We start from the raw sequence: 14,257 nt of genomic DNA, 5'->3' as shown, positions 1-14,257 counted from the left end.
TGTAGTGGGGGGAGGAGTGCACATGCTTCATGGTGGCTCCTCGACAATGGCTTGGGATGTTGGACCAGCTCACTTCTCACCTTCCCCCTGCTATAAAGAAAGCCTCAAGCCTTCATCGCTGCACAGCAAACCAATTCAACAGCAATCTTTGAGCATTGCAGTAGGCAGTTCAAGTCTTGCATTAGCTTCTCATCGGAGTCATGGCCAGCATGAAGATGAGCAGCCAAGGAAGAGCATCTCAGAGAGGAGGAGGAGGAGGAGGGCTCAGCAGGATGGTGAGGGAGCAGAAGGCGAGGATGTACATCATAAGGCGCTGCGTTGTCATGCTCCTTTGCTGGCATGACTAACCTTCTCCCTTTTCTTGACTGTTCTTCACTTTCCCCTGCCAAGAAGATGGTGGTGGAGTTTTGGTGAATCCCTCAATGTGTGCGTGTGTGTATATATATAGAGATCACAAGTCCATAGAGTAGGAGGATCTCGTTCTGGTAGGATCAAAAAATCCTGAGATTTTTGGGAGTGCAATTACCATTAACATGTCAAAGGATTTCAGGAAGGAACTAATGCAACTCTTGTTCAGTTCATCTCTCTCTCTCTCTCTCATCATGTTTTTTATCCTGCAACTGAGATGATGAGTGAAACAATCAACTCTTAGACAAATGTGGTGGCAGGATTCACAAGGATTTGGGATGGTTATCTACACAATCCATATTCCATGGAGGAGAAGAAAATGGTGCCATTTGATCCTATCTACAGAATTTGTTGTTCAGTACTTCTGGCAAAAATACAAGCTGAAAAAGATAACATAAGGATATCAAAGTCCTTTCCCAAGCTGAACCTGCACAAGTGGTCAAATATTAATACTTCTTCGTTTTAATCTGATGTTGAACTGTTGGGGTAAATTACACTTTTCAAAGCATCTTTAAAGTTTTCTTTTACTTTTTTCGGTTCCAATGGTTAGTCCCGATTATTTTTAGCATTTCGATCTTTATATTTTACAAAATTATGAAAGTAAAATATATAGATCCATTAAGTTGATTTTTTTAATACAAATACGAAAATAAAAGATAAAAATAATAATTTTAATATTTACCATGGTTGATAGCAGATGGTATCGGTGATAACAGACAACAAGATCGTGGATGATTATTGTGAACGAAGAAAACGACGAAAAAGGTGAGAGTCGCTCTACATCTGCATCGACGTTGATATAGTTGTTGAGTGGTCCTCACCTCTCATCGTCATTCTTCTCATCCACAATAATTACTATGTCCCTCAACAATGTCATCATCCATTACCACCGATGTCATCATCATCAATCAACTGAAATATTAAAATTATTTTTTAATTTTTTATTTTCATATTTTCGTTAGTAAAAATGACGTCGTTAGAATGAATTGACTTAGATGTTTCACTTTCGTAAGTTTAGAAATATTAACCGAAATATAAATTTTTAAAATATAAATATCGAAATACTAATTAATGACAGCTAATATGTAATTAGCCGTGAACGATCACACCGATGGGGACGCACAATTTTGGCTGTAGGTGGTCAGAAGTATTTATAGAAGCTGGACACCAAATCTCGACAGCCTTCTTTCTTCATGTGGTGGAACTCAAAACACTTGGCATCGAACAACATGCCATTTGGTTACTCAATTTCATGCAGTTCATTTAGAGTAAGCTTCCATGTGTTGCATACAAAAGGAGAGATCTTGCAGCACTCCCTTATTCTACTTGCCTTGAATATGTTGTTAGTTGTTGAATAGTAGAAAAATAACATGAGCAGTTTAGGGCCAAACAAAACATGAAGTTGAAATGAGAATACAATGCACAGTATAGCTTTTGTGGAGAATCAATGTATCACAAAGAACAAAAAAAATTTATAATATGAGAACATGAATAATTAGTGACTAAGCATTTTGAGTTGATAAACAATTTTAAATATACACTCCCAAATTGATGGATAAAATATTTTGATCCATCAAGGTTTTGCAACCCTCATGAGAAATGGCAACCAATGTATGTCCTGAGAGTTCTATGCTGCCTAAACATTGGAGCAAGAGCTTGAATTAAATCTTTGTAGGAGACTACTTTGCTGAAAGTGCCGCTGAAATAATTGAGCTGAAACTTTGCTTCTCTGCAAATAAATGATCTGCACCTTCAGCCAACATGTTTGGAATTCATAGTTCATGAACTCTTACATAACAACAACTGGACATCTCATTTGCACTAACAGCATGCATCCTTTATACCTGATCAGGTTTTTATTAGTGATTACTGCAACAAATCAGGGATACCATGTATTTTGCAGCACATATCAGGCAGAGAGAATATAATTCAAGCCTGTTGGACACAAATACATCAACATATAAATTCAAAAAACTTGTTTTAATAATGCATCAATACACAGCTTAAAAGAAGCATCACAGGCACCCAGAATATTTTTTCAAGAGGCAATTCCTTGAGAGTGTCCAAGGTGAATCGAGCAGAAAAAGGAGAATTCAATGAGCAGTTAGCTCTTCTGATGCACAGCAATCACATGGATGTCCATTTCCTTCAGCATGATAGCACGGCCGCACGAATCACATGGTGCGGTTCTGGACCCACAAATACTCTCATGTTCAACAAGTCCTCTGAGACGATCCCGAGCATCTGCTGGTGTACTGCCAGCTTGCACCATATCCCCACAGAACCGGCACATAATCAAACGAAGTGGGCAGGTCGACGATTGGTGTTCGATCTGGAAAAAAGAACCTATTAGCACTCTTCTGAGCAATATGCACCTTAAGATCCTGGTGCAGATTATGCATCTAAGAACTGAACTTAAAGATCCAAGACTAGAAAACATTGCACAATATCAAATCATTCAGTCTTCTTGCTTTCATTGATATAGGGGAAAAGAGAAGCATTCGTGCCGCTGGCCTCATACACAAGTACCAATACCAAAAGTGGGATTGAAGAACCAAGGCAGCCAATCAACAACTGCCAAAATTCTAGATCCTTTTTTTAAGTATAAATCATGAAAGAATGTACATTGCGGAGGTAACAAGAAAGAAGCAATCAAGTTAGAGGAGGGAAAACTTGGTGCAAGGAACAAAACAATTATAGATTTAGTTCCATATCAGTTATTGAAGCATGATAAAAAGAGATGCAATGAAGAGATCAACAAATCAGATATGTTTACACTTGACGACATTCCATATATCCATTAACGTGTGATACATTAGGCAAACAATAAAACTACAACTACTAGGAAAACAATATAACTACAACTACTGTGTTAGAGAAGAAATTAAAATTGCATGATTCAGAAATCTATTGGTCATAGATTGAGTTCACAGAAAAGGAAAACAATAGAATTTCAGGGTGCTTTTATATTTCAAATTGGAACCTTACAGTTTCCCCACAAACACAATAAAAGAAAACCCGAAAAGATGCAAGGGTAGCATGACTGTGCATCTTGAGCCTTCACCAAACTTTAATATCATGAATACTCACTAAAGGAATGTCTATATCATTAAAGAATGATATCATAAAAGGTAAATCATTTACTAGTTAAAAGAGAAGAAAATGTGAATAAACGAAGATATGTCCTGAAAGGAAATTATGCTGACTAAGATGCAGAAATACTATTGAAGTAGCTGTAGAAATAGTTTGGCAAAATCTTATACAGAGGTTAACAGCAATCCGAAAAGAGTCACCAAATAATTCACCCACCATTTGTTCCTTCTCTAGTATCACTCCACATGGGCAATGAACTGGTTCATGAAACACCTTCATGTGCTTCTCAATCTGCCCCTGTTGGAAAGCTTGTCCACATTTGTTGCAATGCACATGACTCGCTGCTTCCTCCTTCCTAAGGACAACTCCACAGCCATTGTGTTGGCAAAGAACATTGTGCCGAAAGCAATATGCCTCATGGAGTAAAATGGTCCAGCTGGATATAAAATGTTTACAGTTTTGGCATTCCACAGATTCCATATCAATTGGTGACGAAGCAGTAGCATGTCCCCCAATCTGTTGCTTGACATTGTCTTTGAAAGCCACAGAGATACGATACTTTGTCACACCTTTGAAACCAAAGACACCAATGCTATATGTACCAGCAACCAGGTTTGGATCCTTCGGTCTGACTGTCAAAACCTTTGAACCCATCTCATGAGATGACCATTCGTGACGATGTTGAGTTGGGAATATCAATGGATGTCTAGATAGATAAACATTGGTATCAGCATCACCTGCATCTGCCTCAATCTTTACTTCAATATTCATATGACCAGATGCAACCTCATCAATCATGGCCGCCTCAACAGAAAACTTGTAATAGTTGAATGTTCCTTCTTCAACAATTCCTTCTTCAACCTTTCCAATAACAAGTGGTGCAAGTACAGGCTGATTCCTACTACTCTCCTGAGCAGAATCATGTCCTTCTATATCAACTTCGATATCTGTTTCTAGGACAGAAACACTTGAAGCAGGTTTTGTCTCAAGAACCCTCAACTTGTAGTTCAATTCTCCATAACTGACAGTGATGATGTCACCTTGAGAAAGAGTTGCATGTCTGCGGAGAGTTGTCTCAAGGACAGCCTTGTGGTTAGGAATGTCAGAGAAGCCCATCCCCTCTGGTTGTAATTTTGCATATGTACCTTTGGGCAAGCTAACATAGTGCACCTCAACAAGAGGAACATCGAGACTGACACCAGAGAGTAAATTGCTCCATACATGTGAAGGTAATTCTACTGAACCCTCTCTAGCTGTAAATTCCAAAACTCCTGAATGAGTTGCTGGATGTTCCACTTCGTCAGTAGCATCTGAAACTGATGGCACCAATTCATCAATCACTGACAGCCTGAAATACATGGGGCCTTTATCGAGGGCCCCTTGATCAGACAATTCCTGGAAACAAGAAGGCGGCAGTTTGATCTTGTCTCCGAACCCATTAAAAGGTATAGCTTCAAGAGTTCGACAAAATATGACCCCTTTTCCAAGAAGCATGCTTTCCTCCATTCGTTGCTCTGCCTGCAAGATAAATTAGGTTTTCATCTTAAGAAAAATCAACAAAAGAAGTTCCCAAGGATCAACCAAAAAGCAAATATGTCGAAACAAGAAAAAGGTGCAGTTTAGCATTCTTTGATAGAAAGCAGATGAATTTAGGCATTCTCAGCATAGTTCCTATATTACTCCTCAAAATTTATTAATAAACTTGATGAGTTCTATGTGCACAAAAAGACTGATACAACAGGCAGGCATCAATGCAAGCCACCACATGGTGACCTTGGGAAGCAATATTGTTAATCAGGTAAACAAACATCTCTAAAGAGTAATAATGATGCCAAGCAATAGAGTCACAGATTGAAAGTAGATGAATAATTTTTCAATGATAAGCATTTTACTGTTGAAGATGGCAAACGACCATGTCAAGGGAACAAAAATTAGTTATAAACATTGTATGAAGCTTCAAGTGAATATGGCCTTACACCACCCATCACTATCAAAACACACACAAAAATAGAAACTCTTCATCCTAAGCAGTTGATGACCCAGAATTTTGAACAGTATCATCTGATACAAAAGCATAAAGATTGTCCAATCCAAATAACCAAAGCTAGATTTACCTGGGGCCAAATCTCAAGGCCCAAAAGTCTATGCATGGCCCTTTGAATTTTAGAGCATCTTAAAAGTGAACAAATAACCTTATTATGATAAGACTCTGCAAATTGAACAAATTAAAGGAAATTTTTTTTATTGCCAAGATTATGACCAAACATGTTCAGAAACCCTAGAGACATTTATCGACTGAATCGATGATCAACGAACAAACCAGATTAACGACATTATTATCCATAAAGATTAGCATCACTTATTTCTTTTACAAAAAAACTGCACTTTCGATTAATTGGGTCACCATATCATCCCTTGTTCGCTCAGGAAGAAGGACAACTCAGCCAATCTACCCCTAAAAGACCAACTTTTTCAAAAGCAGACCCCAAGACAAATTTTCCCCATGAAATCACTAAATACACAAGATTTGCTCCCAAAATGGAAAACAGATTCTTCTCCGGGAGACAATCATACCTAACTTACATTGAGCAAATGCTACGGACATTACATGAAAAGAAGGAAAACTTTTTGCCTAATTCACAGATTATAGACCCAACACAACCAAAAGAATCCAACAGTAAAAGAAACAGAAGGAGAGATATGAGACCTCGATTTGTGCGCGCGCGGCATCGAGGCGCTTGGAGCGCTGGGTGGCCTCGATGGCGTCGCGTTGGCGGGCAGCCTCGGCTTTGGCTCGCCTCTCCCGCTCGAGCTTGGCCTTGGCCCGCTCCTTGCGCGCCCTCTGCTCCCTCTCCAACTTCTCCCTCGCCACCCGAAGCTCGAAATCCATGTCGATCGGATCGAATCAAGCCACTCCCCTGTGCGATTCGCCCTTTCCCTCCCAATAAAGAATCGGATCGACGGAACGCGAAGAAATCGACGCAGATTTGGATGATGAGGAGGAGGAGTTGCTGCAGCTGCTATGAGACCGCAAAGGTGGGATTAAATCGGCGAACCACCGAAGTCCGACTCCTTGCAGGAGAAGGCAAGCCAAGCGGCGCGCTTACGTGTGCACGTGCGTGCGTTCGAATCGCGAACCATCGAGAGACTCGTGGACGTTAAATAGCACCTGAGTGGCCCGTGCGGACACGTCCGATTTCTCCACGCGTGTGGATGGATGGTCCATGATCGATCCTATGGACGGTCCCGATCGATCGTTGGTCTTCATCCTATCAATCATACGCACGAATCCTAAAGATCCGAACTCCTATCTTGTTATCATTACATCTCAATCAAGGTAGATAAATGGTTTATTTACGTAATGAGAAATAAATTAAATGGACAATAAGGTATAACCAACAACTCAGGCTTCTTTTTCTCTTATCATTTGTGACATATGATCAACATAAAACATCAAGAATGCATCAACCGTATGCACAATTTATCTCTATTGTACATAGAACACACACAAACATATATATATATATTACAAGGTGAAAGCCAAAGCTTGCACGGCCAACGAAGGGTGTGGCAGTTCAACGTCAGAAGGCTCTGAGGTCATGAATCTTCTTCCTCCACGACTGCTCCCTTTGCGTCCTCAGCTGCTTGTAGAAGTTGCCAATGAATGCCTCACACTTTGTGAACAGCTCCTGCGTGCTGAGCTCTCCAATGTCTTCCCACTTCTCCTCCTCCTCTTCTTCTTCTTCGTCTCCGTCCTCTCCATCGGAGTCCTTCAACGGATGCAGTGTCCCTTCATGGAAGGCACAATCAAGCATATCTGCTATGGTCAGAGGAGTAGCAATGGACGTCGTTATGTTCTTCTCGTCGTGAGGGTCAGAAATCATTTGAAGGAAGCCGGCCTCGACGCCCAGAGCAAGGATAAGGATGTTGAGGAGAAAGAAGAGGTAGCAAGGCCTTATGGATGCAGGCACAAGAGGAATGAAGAGGAGTACGAGGAGGAGGAGCACTATCTTTGCTATTTGAGACTTCAAGTGATTCTCCATACATATAATTATTTGAAGATGAAGAGTTGTGGTAAGTTGAAGCTCTCGGTGGTGTATTTATATATAGTCATTTGAAGGTGATTAGCTGTACTTACATGAAGGACAAGAAGAAGATCTGAGAATGGTGGCCACACCAAACAGCTGAAATCCTGTTCTTGCCTTCCTTATCTTCCACTTGGTTAGTGGACCGGTCCTTTCAAGACACAGAGTGCCACTACAAAGAAAAGGTCCAATAGCTAGGTCATGCTTCATTGAAGCCAAACCCCACTTCTATCACTGGTTTTTGCTGCAAATGGATCATCGGAGGACTCTTCACCTTCACCATTTTCTCTGTTTGGTAGCCATGGAGTGCATGAAAGAATCACTCCTTTGATCATCTTGTGCCACGCTTTGGTCTTTGTCCGGAGAACCAGCGGAGCACCAATCACACAAACCATTTGCGCTCAATCTTGCGGACTCGAAACTTCTAATGCTGTCAGCTCTTGTTTGTCCGAGGAATTAGTTTGGTAGCAACTACATGGTGCTCCAGCACAGCATGATCGACTTCCTTGAGAAGAAGCTGATGCTGAATGAAATGATAACTCATCACACTCGTCAAACCCTCCTTCGTTTTCGCTATGTTCCCCATGGTAGCGGCACTTTCTTGAAGCATGCATGAAGCTTGAAAATTTTCCGCTTCACAGTAGCTGATGCAATCATATCATTCTCTTGAGACCGACTGTGGATGCATCATGTTGCCTCGATCTCTCTTTTCCTTTTCTTCCATGAACCGCATAGGACATACCGGACCTTCTTGCATTCATGAAACTGGCTGTTGATGATTATATGGCATTTGTAGGTCATTGTTCTGAAGCTAGAAACGTATACACAGCCAAGGTTGGTGAAGCATGGATATTGAATATCTTTTTTTCTCGTGATTAAATGAAACCATCATTCTCTCCGTACTGACTGTTGATGAACAGCAGAGTCCATCTCTCTCTTTATTTTTGTCTCCGGACTTCATAATTCGTAGGTCATTGTCCGTAAGAATTTTGTGAAGAATGGATAGACAGTTGGCCTTCTAGCTTTTAACTTTAGCTTATGGAACAAAGCAGCAGAAGGGCATCTCCAAGTCATCCAGTGGAACTAAAGGACATGAAGATGGAGAGAGCAAAGAGAGCCATGTCATATGTGGTTCCTTCCATCGTTTTCCTATGTCTCGTGTCCAGGTAAGATGCCTCACCTTGTTCTCATTGTTACAAGTGTAAAAGTAACATTGAATCAGATTACTACAGTTAAAATTGAATATGATTTAGAGTTTAAGTTTGATTAATGTGTGTGTGTGTGTGTGTGTGTGTAAGTTTTGCAGGAAGATATACAGGTCTATGGATTGTGGAGCAGAAATCAGAAGACTTATGGAAGAAATCTGGAAAGCCTTATCCATGCTTGCATCATACCAGGAAAGATGAAGCCTGAATCCAACAAAATGGTTCTATAAGAATGTTAATGTACATTACCATCATAAAAAAAAAAAGTTTCATGCAAGCAATCTATTGGGAAGGAGTGCTTGATGAACAAAGCATGTGAAATGCCTATCAACCTATACCTCGGAAGATGCAGCAAGAAACTGGTGACACAGTTACTGAGTCACATCTATGATAAGGTAGTCAAAGATATATTGAGATCATAACGAAGTAGCAACTCACAACTCAAACACATACTTGTTTGTAAGAATTATCCATGACTGTCAAACTGCACAAGAAATATGTCTCACACAGCCCCACATACTGGATGTGGGGTCTCTTTCATAAAAAGGTCTCCCGTATGGGTATTATGATCTCACACCAAGTACCACAAAACTAGCCCTCGTAATTAAACACCCTGATAGATCAGATGATGGAATAGCAGGAGAGACTTACGGAGACAGCAAGTACTGCCCCATCCAGGAACTGAAGCGAGACCAAGCCAATTCAACAGCTGCAGGGTCGCCGTCAGCCATTCCCATTTCCTTCCTCCTTTTGATGCCATCTGGAGATGCGTTCATGAACGCATGAGCGCAGCCTGGATAAATATACACCTCATACGGAACTCCAGAGGATTTTAGCTTCTCTTCCAATGCTTTTGCTGCCTGGTGAAAGAATAAAAAAAAAGGGAAGTGGGTTTGTTTCTTGAGCACTAGAAACACTATGGGTAGAGTACAACCACGTTATACTTGGGAAAGTAACTGGAATCAGTCAACATTAGATGCTTTAGACAATGAAACAAAGTTCTTGTATATATGGTTTTTTGTGACTGCATATTTGACAAAAGTATTGCGTGACCAGAAGCTGAAAGAATGACATGCTTCAAATCCCTAAACTTTCGCTCTGTATTTATCACATACTATGAGTAAAAAATTCTAATCATATTCTAAGAACTCTAATAGAAAAATAGTCTCATGATTAAAATAAAGTGAATTGATGAAAAAAAATGCAAAAGATGATCGATCATACATTCCATGATTATCAGAAAAATGCATGTGATAAGATTCTTCCAAGATAACAAGACTAAGGAAAACGTTGATGGTCATACGAAAAACTTTCTTATTAGTTTACAAAGGAGACAATAAGAAGAAAATTAAGGCATGTGAAAGAGAATCATACACTGATATCAGAGAATCCAACAATGTTATCCAGCTCCCCGAAATGAGCTTGAATAGGTGCCTTGGCCAATGATGGATCAGCAAGTTGAGGTGGAGGACTTCCATAAAAGGCTACTACAGCATCAGCTTCAGGAACCAGAACTCCACTTGCAATAGACAGGGCGCCTCCCATGCAATATCCAGTCACACCAACCTATGAACAGACAGCTTAGCTAATAAAATATAATGCTTAGGCTTAGGTGCGATTCAGAATGCTTGATGCTTTTCTCACATAAAAAGGGAAAAAACTAAGATGTCATTTTACCTGAAACTCAATAACAAGGAAGAGGGCCATTCATATGTAACATGCACAATTCATAACTTAAATATGATATTCAGTAAAAGTCATAGCCACCTAACCTAACATATGAGATAAAAGAAGAGCAAATGGTACAGGATATTCGTCAAAACTTGAGTGTTCCCTCATGGACAGAAACGTACCATTATCAGATAGATAGCATGGTTGCCAGAAAAATTCTGGAAAGAGTGAAAGAAGTATTCAGAGCCTTAATTAATGGTGCATTCGACGAGGAATGCAACCCTAAGTGCAGACAGGTCAACATAAAATTACAAATATGTCAATCATAATTAAGATATATCATGACTAGCTTTTATTTGTAAAGATCCATGCTTGTGGTAGGTGGAGTGGCAAGCAAGAAGTAAACAAACTCCTAGGTCCCAAATGCACTAATGATATTTAATTTGTAACTTTCATTAACCAGTTGTCAGCATCATCAATTCATTAAACACAAGTTGTCAATCAGCACCTTTGATGAACCAGTTGATTTAAGCCAATTAACTGAAGCACGTATGTCCTTAACAGCACCCTGCCAGTCCAAGCCTTCCATCAAGTGTTGTGCCTCAGCAGCATCCAGACCAAGCTTTCCACGATACAAACTGAAAAATGGAAGCAAGAGAAGTCAGAGCAGAAACAATGCCCAGAACTAAGATACAACAGAGATGGAAATTCAGCTACTGAAGATCATACTATGGTTATGAAACATGAAGGACTGGCCAAGGAATGAAAAATCCATCACCAGAAAAGGGAAGGGCATCAGATTTCTTACTCTGGAATAAGAGTTCTATAACCTGGATTCATTTGTGCAATGTGTAAAGCATGGTTCTTGATCTCAAAATCAACTCCCCACCACTCTTGCAGAACTACTATCCCTGGAGCATTATCTTTGCCAGCTACATATGCATCAAATGTCTGGAGATGAAGAAACAAGAACCAAACTATCAATGTTATAGCCAACCACAAAAACTCTACACAAATGTGAATTATTTTCAGGAAGCATGTATGTCAACTACGTAAGGCATTCTGTTTACAGACAAGGTCTGGCTAGATTCAGGAGTTTCTCAAGCGAGGGTAGGTTTCATTAATCATAACACCAGAATCCAAATCTGGTATTTAACTTTGATAAAAATAGCTCCGTTTTTAACATAAAATAGAGAAGCCACTACAAGCACAATAAAGCTAAAAAAAGATAGAATCAAGTTTCTATGCAATTCCTCAAGATATCTGTTTTCAATATCATATAATTTTTTTTCCAGTAGTATAATTAAGCAAATGAAGACCAAGGTTCGATTCATGGAGATGGCCTTTGGTAAGGTTGAGTACATTGACCTCCCCATACACCACATTGGTGGGAGCCGGGTACGCCCTTTAGTATAATTAAGCAAATAATATAGCATGCACTCTATGGTTTTAATTGTCTTTCAGCTAATTCTCACTCCAAAATTTCATCTGACCGTGGATAATTATCATATTTCAGATGAGAAGGGAACATCAACCGATCAACCGCATACTTAACCCTCTCCAAAGCGGTCAGGAATTTCATCAAACATATACCGTGCTGAGTAATACCAAACTAAATGCATCAGACAACAACTAGATCCCCAAGTTCGTGCAATCTATCTAGACAAAATTACAGTAATAATAACCTATCAAGATTCGATAACCTCGGAAAACCCTGCGTAAAAAAGAACAAAACAATTTTGGAAAAGACCTAGACGTTTCCCATTCTACACGCCTCGATCGCCCTCCATGGCGGGCTCCGGAGAACGCAATCGGCAAAGGGAAAGAAAAAGGTAACGAGAAAGAAGGAGAGCACTCACGGTGTCGTCTCTTTGGATCTGAACCTTCCGGAAGGGGCCGGAAGCAGTGGCGGAGTCGGCGGCCATGGATCGAGCGAAGAATCTGCAAGTAGCGGCCCCGAAGAGATGCGGTAGGAAGCGACGGGTTCCGAAGGCGACGGAGCAAGACGAAGTAAACGACCTCAGCACCAAAGACGACGCCATTTTTGCTCCTCCAAGCTTCGCACTTTATAGTGGAAGGTCTTCACGGGGGTTAGTTGGAGTGGGTAGCTCGACAATGATAGGTTCCTAACTCACACGCATCACAAAGCATATCGGACGGTATATCAGATGTCTCCTTTCCTCCATAATCCATTTTACACACACACACACACACCACACACACACACACACACACACACACACACATATATATATATATATATATATACATATATTTCAATTAGTGCTGATCTCACTTCTGTCTGGAAAAGGAGAAGAATAATTACAAATTAGAAGTCTTTGTTAGATTAGAATCCCTTCATCCAAGACATTAGGCTTTGAACAATTGCAACAGAAGCAATTGAGAGTGATCACCAAAAGAGTGATTGAGAGTAATCACCTTCACTGACAGACCCCTTATGCTTTTCTAAGCTATAAGACCATTTTCTTAGTGTGATGTGATGTCCTCATTGCAACTAATTTTGGTGATCAATCCATGTTGGCCTCATTCATCAAAGCATCAGAATAAAAGTCTTACCCACTGAGAGAGCAGCTCACCAGCAGATCTGTGCATGTCTTCTCCTGAGTTGCTCACTTCTTCAATGTATGCACTCATTCATTGCAGGCAAAAATGGTTTTGATACTCCTTTCTGCACAATTACAGACTCCAAATATATACATATTAATTGATGATAGTATATTATATATATATGCATGGATATATTTTTATTCTAAATATTAAAATAGTAATTATTTCGAAAATCTAAATTAATCACCTTCAAAAATGATATAAAAAAATAATTTTGATATTTTTAATATCATAATGAGCTTTTAATGAGTTAATACAAACCAGAATTCTATTCTTTTTGGATCATAATCTCTTTTGGACCAATTATTCAAACACTGAAATTATTATTTATCCTTCTAAGTTTAATTTTAACATGTATACATGCACATATAAACCCAAAAAGTCATAAATTCTGGCAATAATGTGCTTTGAATGTTATCCAACTTTTATCAATAATAACACACATAAAGCCTCTCTATCTTATGATGATAAGAATTAATTAAGCATATTTTACATATTTTAATAAATATATACAATGTTAGTAGTAGTGTTTTCATGTGGAAAGATCATAGAACTGCACAACATTTACATACATAAAATTAGATTTACATTTTATGTAAGTAACCAATAGAATTGTTCTTCCAATTGTTGTTGTTTTCTTGAGTTTAAATTTTTAAATGACCTCTTAATGGGCTTTAATCAGTGTGCAAATTGTTTATTCTAAGATTAAAAGCCTAGAATTGACCCAATTTAGAGAGCCTTCTAAGTTTATCAACCAACCATTCTATCCTTCTCGAATGGAATTTTCTAAAACATATAACATATTCGAAGACAAGAATGTAAATTTTTTTAGGGTATTCAAGTAGAAAGAAAATTTTACGTATAAAATAATTTTTTTTTCTCTTTTAAATCGAAAGACCATAGCTAGAACTAATAATAATAAAAAATTAATCCACCAATATTTTTCTCAATGCTTGAAGAAGTCATATAATCCAATTGGAGGAAGTTTTGGGTTGTCCTATGCTTTCTTTTATTACATGTTAATAATGCATACCATATTACCTTTAAAATACAGCATTTAAATTTTCTAATTCATTTTGATTAATGTATCCTGCATTCCACCAATTCATAAAACATCTACACTGCATCAATTCAAAAGCCTCTCGATGTGCTGAGAACATTAGGAGA

The 14,257-nt window shown here is 39.1% G+C and overlaps 3 protein-coding genes across 3 annotated transcripts; all 3 read right to left on the bottom strand.

Moving 5' to 3' along the window:
* Positions 1-2,315: 2,315 nt before the first annotated feature.
* Positions 2,316-6,607, bottom strand: LOC103997384 (uncharacterized). Its single transcript, XM_009418584.3, has 3 exons — positions 6,209-6,607; positions 3,718-5,019; positions 2,316-2,740 (listed from the first exon to the last, which is right to left on the bottom strand). The coding sequence occupies exons 1-3, from the start codon at positions 6,389-6,391 to the stop codon at positions 2,513-2,515; spliced, it is 1,713 nt and encodes a 570-aa protein (XP_009416859.2). The 5' UTR covers positions 6,392-6,607; the 3' UTR covers positions 2,316-2,512.
* Positions 6,608-7,076: 469 nt separating this feature from the next.
* LOC103997913 (uncharacterized) lies at positions 7,077-8,716 on the bottom strand. Its single transcript, XM_009419261.3, has one exon. The coding sequence runs from the start codon at positions 7,542-7,544 to the stop codon at positions 7,083-7,085; it is 462 nt and encodes a 153-aa protein (XP_009417536.1). The 5' UTR covers positions 7,545-8,716; the 3' UTR covers positions 7,077-7,082.
* Positions 8,717-9,177: 461 nt separating this feature from the next.
* Positions 9,178-12,538, bottom strand: LOC103997394 (uncharacterized). The gene is made up of 5 exons (XM_009418596.3): positions 12,322-12,538; positions 11,271-11,413; positions 10,971-11,100; positions 10,166-10,357; positions 9,178-9,651 (listed from the first exon to the last, which is right to left on the bottom strand). Exons 1-5 carry the CDS (start codon positions 12,502-12,504, stop codon positions 9,439-9,441), a joined length of 861 nt encoding a protein of 286 aa, XP_009416871.1. The 5' UTR covers positions 12,505-12,538; the 3' UTR covers positions 9,178-9,438.
* Between the last annotated feature and the right edge of the window lie 1,719 nt (positions 12,539-14,257).

Source organism: Musa acuminata, chromosome BXJ2-1, assembly GCF_036884655.1.
Source record: "Musa acuminata AAA Group cultivar baxijiao chromosome BXJ2-1, Cavendish_Baxijiao_AAA, whole genome shotgun sequence".
Classification (NCBI taxonomy): Eukaryota; Viridiplantae; Streptophyta; class Magnoliopsida; order Zingiberales; family Musaceae; genus Musa; species Musa acuminata.
This window is presented reverse-complemented; position numbering and strand designations above follow the sequence as displayed.

Bases quoted from the DNA above. Each gene is read 5' to 3' on its own strand.
- LOC103997913 (XM_009419261.3), bottom strand. From the start codon at position 7,544: ATGGAGAATCACTTGAAGTCTCAAATAGCAAAGATAGTGCTCCTCCTC.
- LOC103997384 (XM_009418584.3), bottom strand. From the start codon at position 6,391: ATGGATTTCGAGCTTCGGGTGGCGAGGGAGAAGTTGGAGAGGGAGCAG. The intron at 5,020-6,208 runs GTCTCATATCTC...TTTATCTTGCAG, and splicing joins CCGCGCGCGCACAAATCGAG to GCAGAGCAACGAATGGAGGA. The intron at 2,741-3,717 runs GTGGGTGAATTA...TCTTTTTTCCAG, and splicing joins TACTAGAGAAGGAACAAATG to ATCGAACACCAATCGTCGAC.
- LOC103997394 (XM_009418596.3), bottom strand. From the start codon at position 12,504: ATGGCGTCGTCTTTGGTGCTGAGGTCGTTTACTTCGTCTTGCTCCGTC. The intron at 11,414-12,321 runs GTGAGTGCTCTC...CTTCATCTCCAG, and splicing joins AGATCCAAAGAGACGACACC to ACATTTGATGCATATGTAGC. The intron at 9,652-10,165 runs GTATGATTCTCT...TTCTTTCACCAG, and splicing joins TTGGATTCTCTGATATCAGT to GCAGCAAAAGCATTGGAAGA.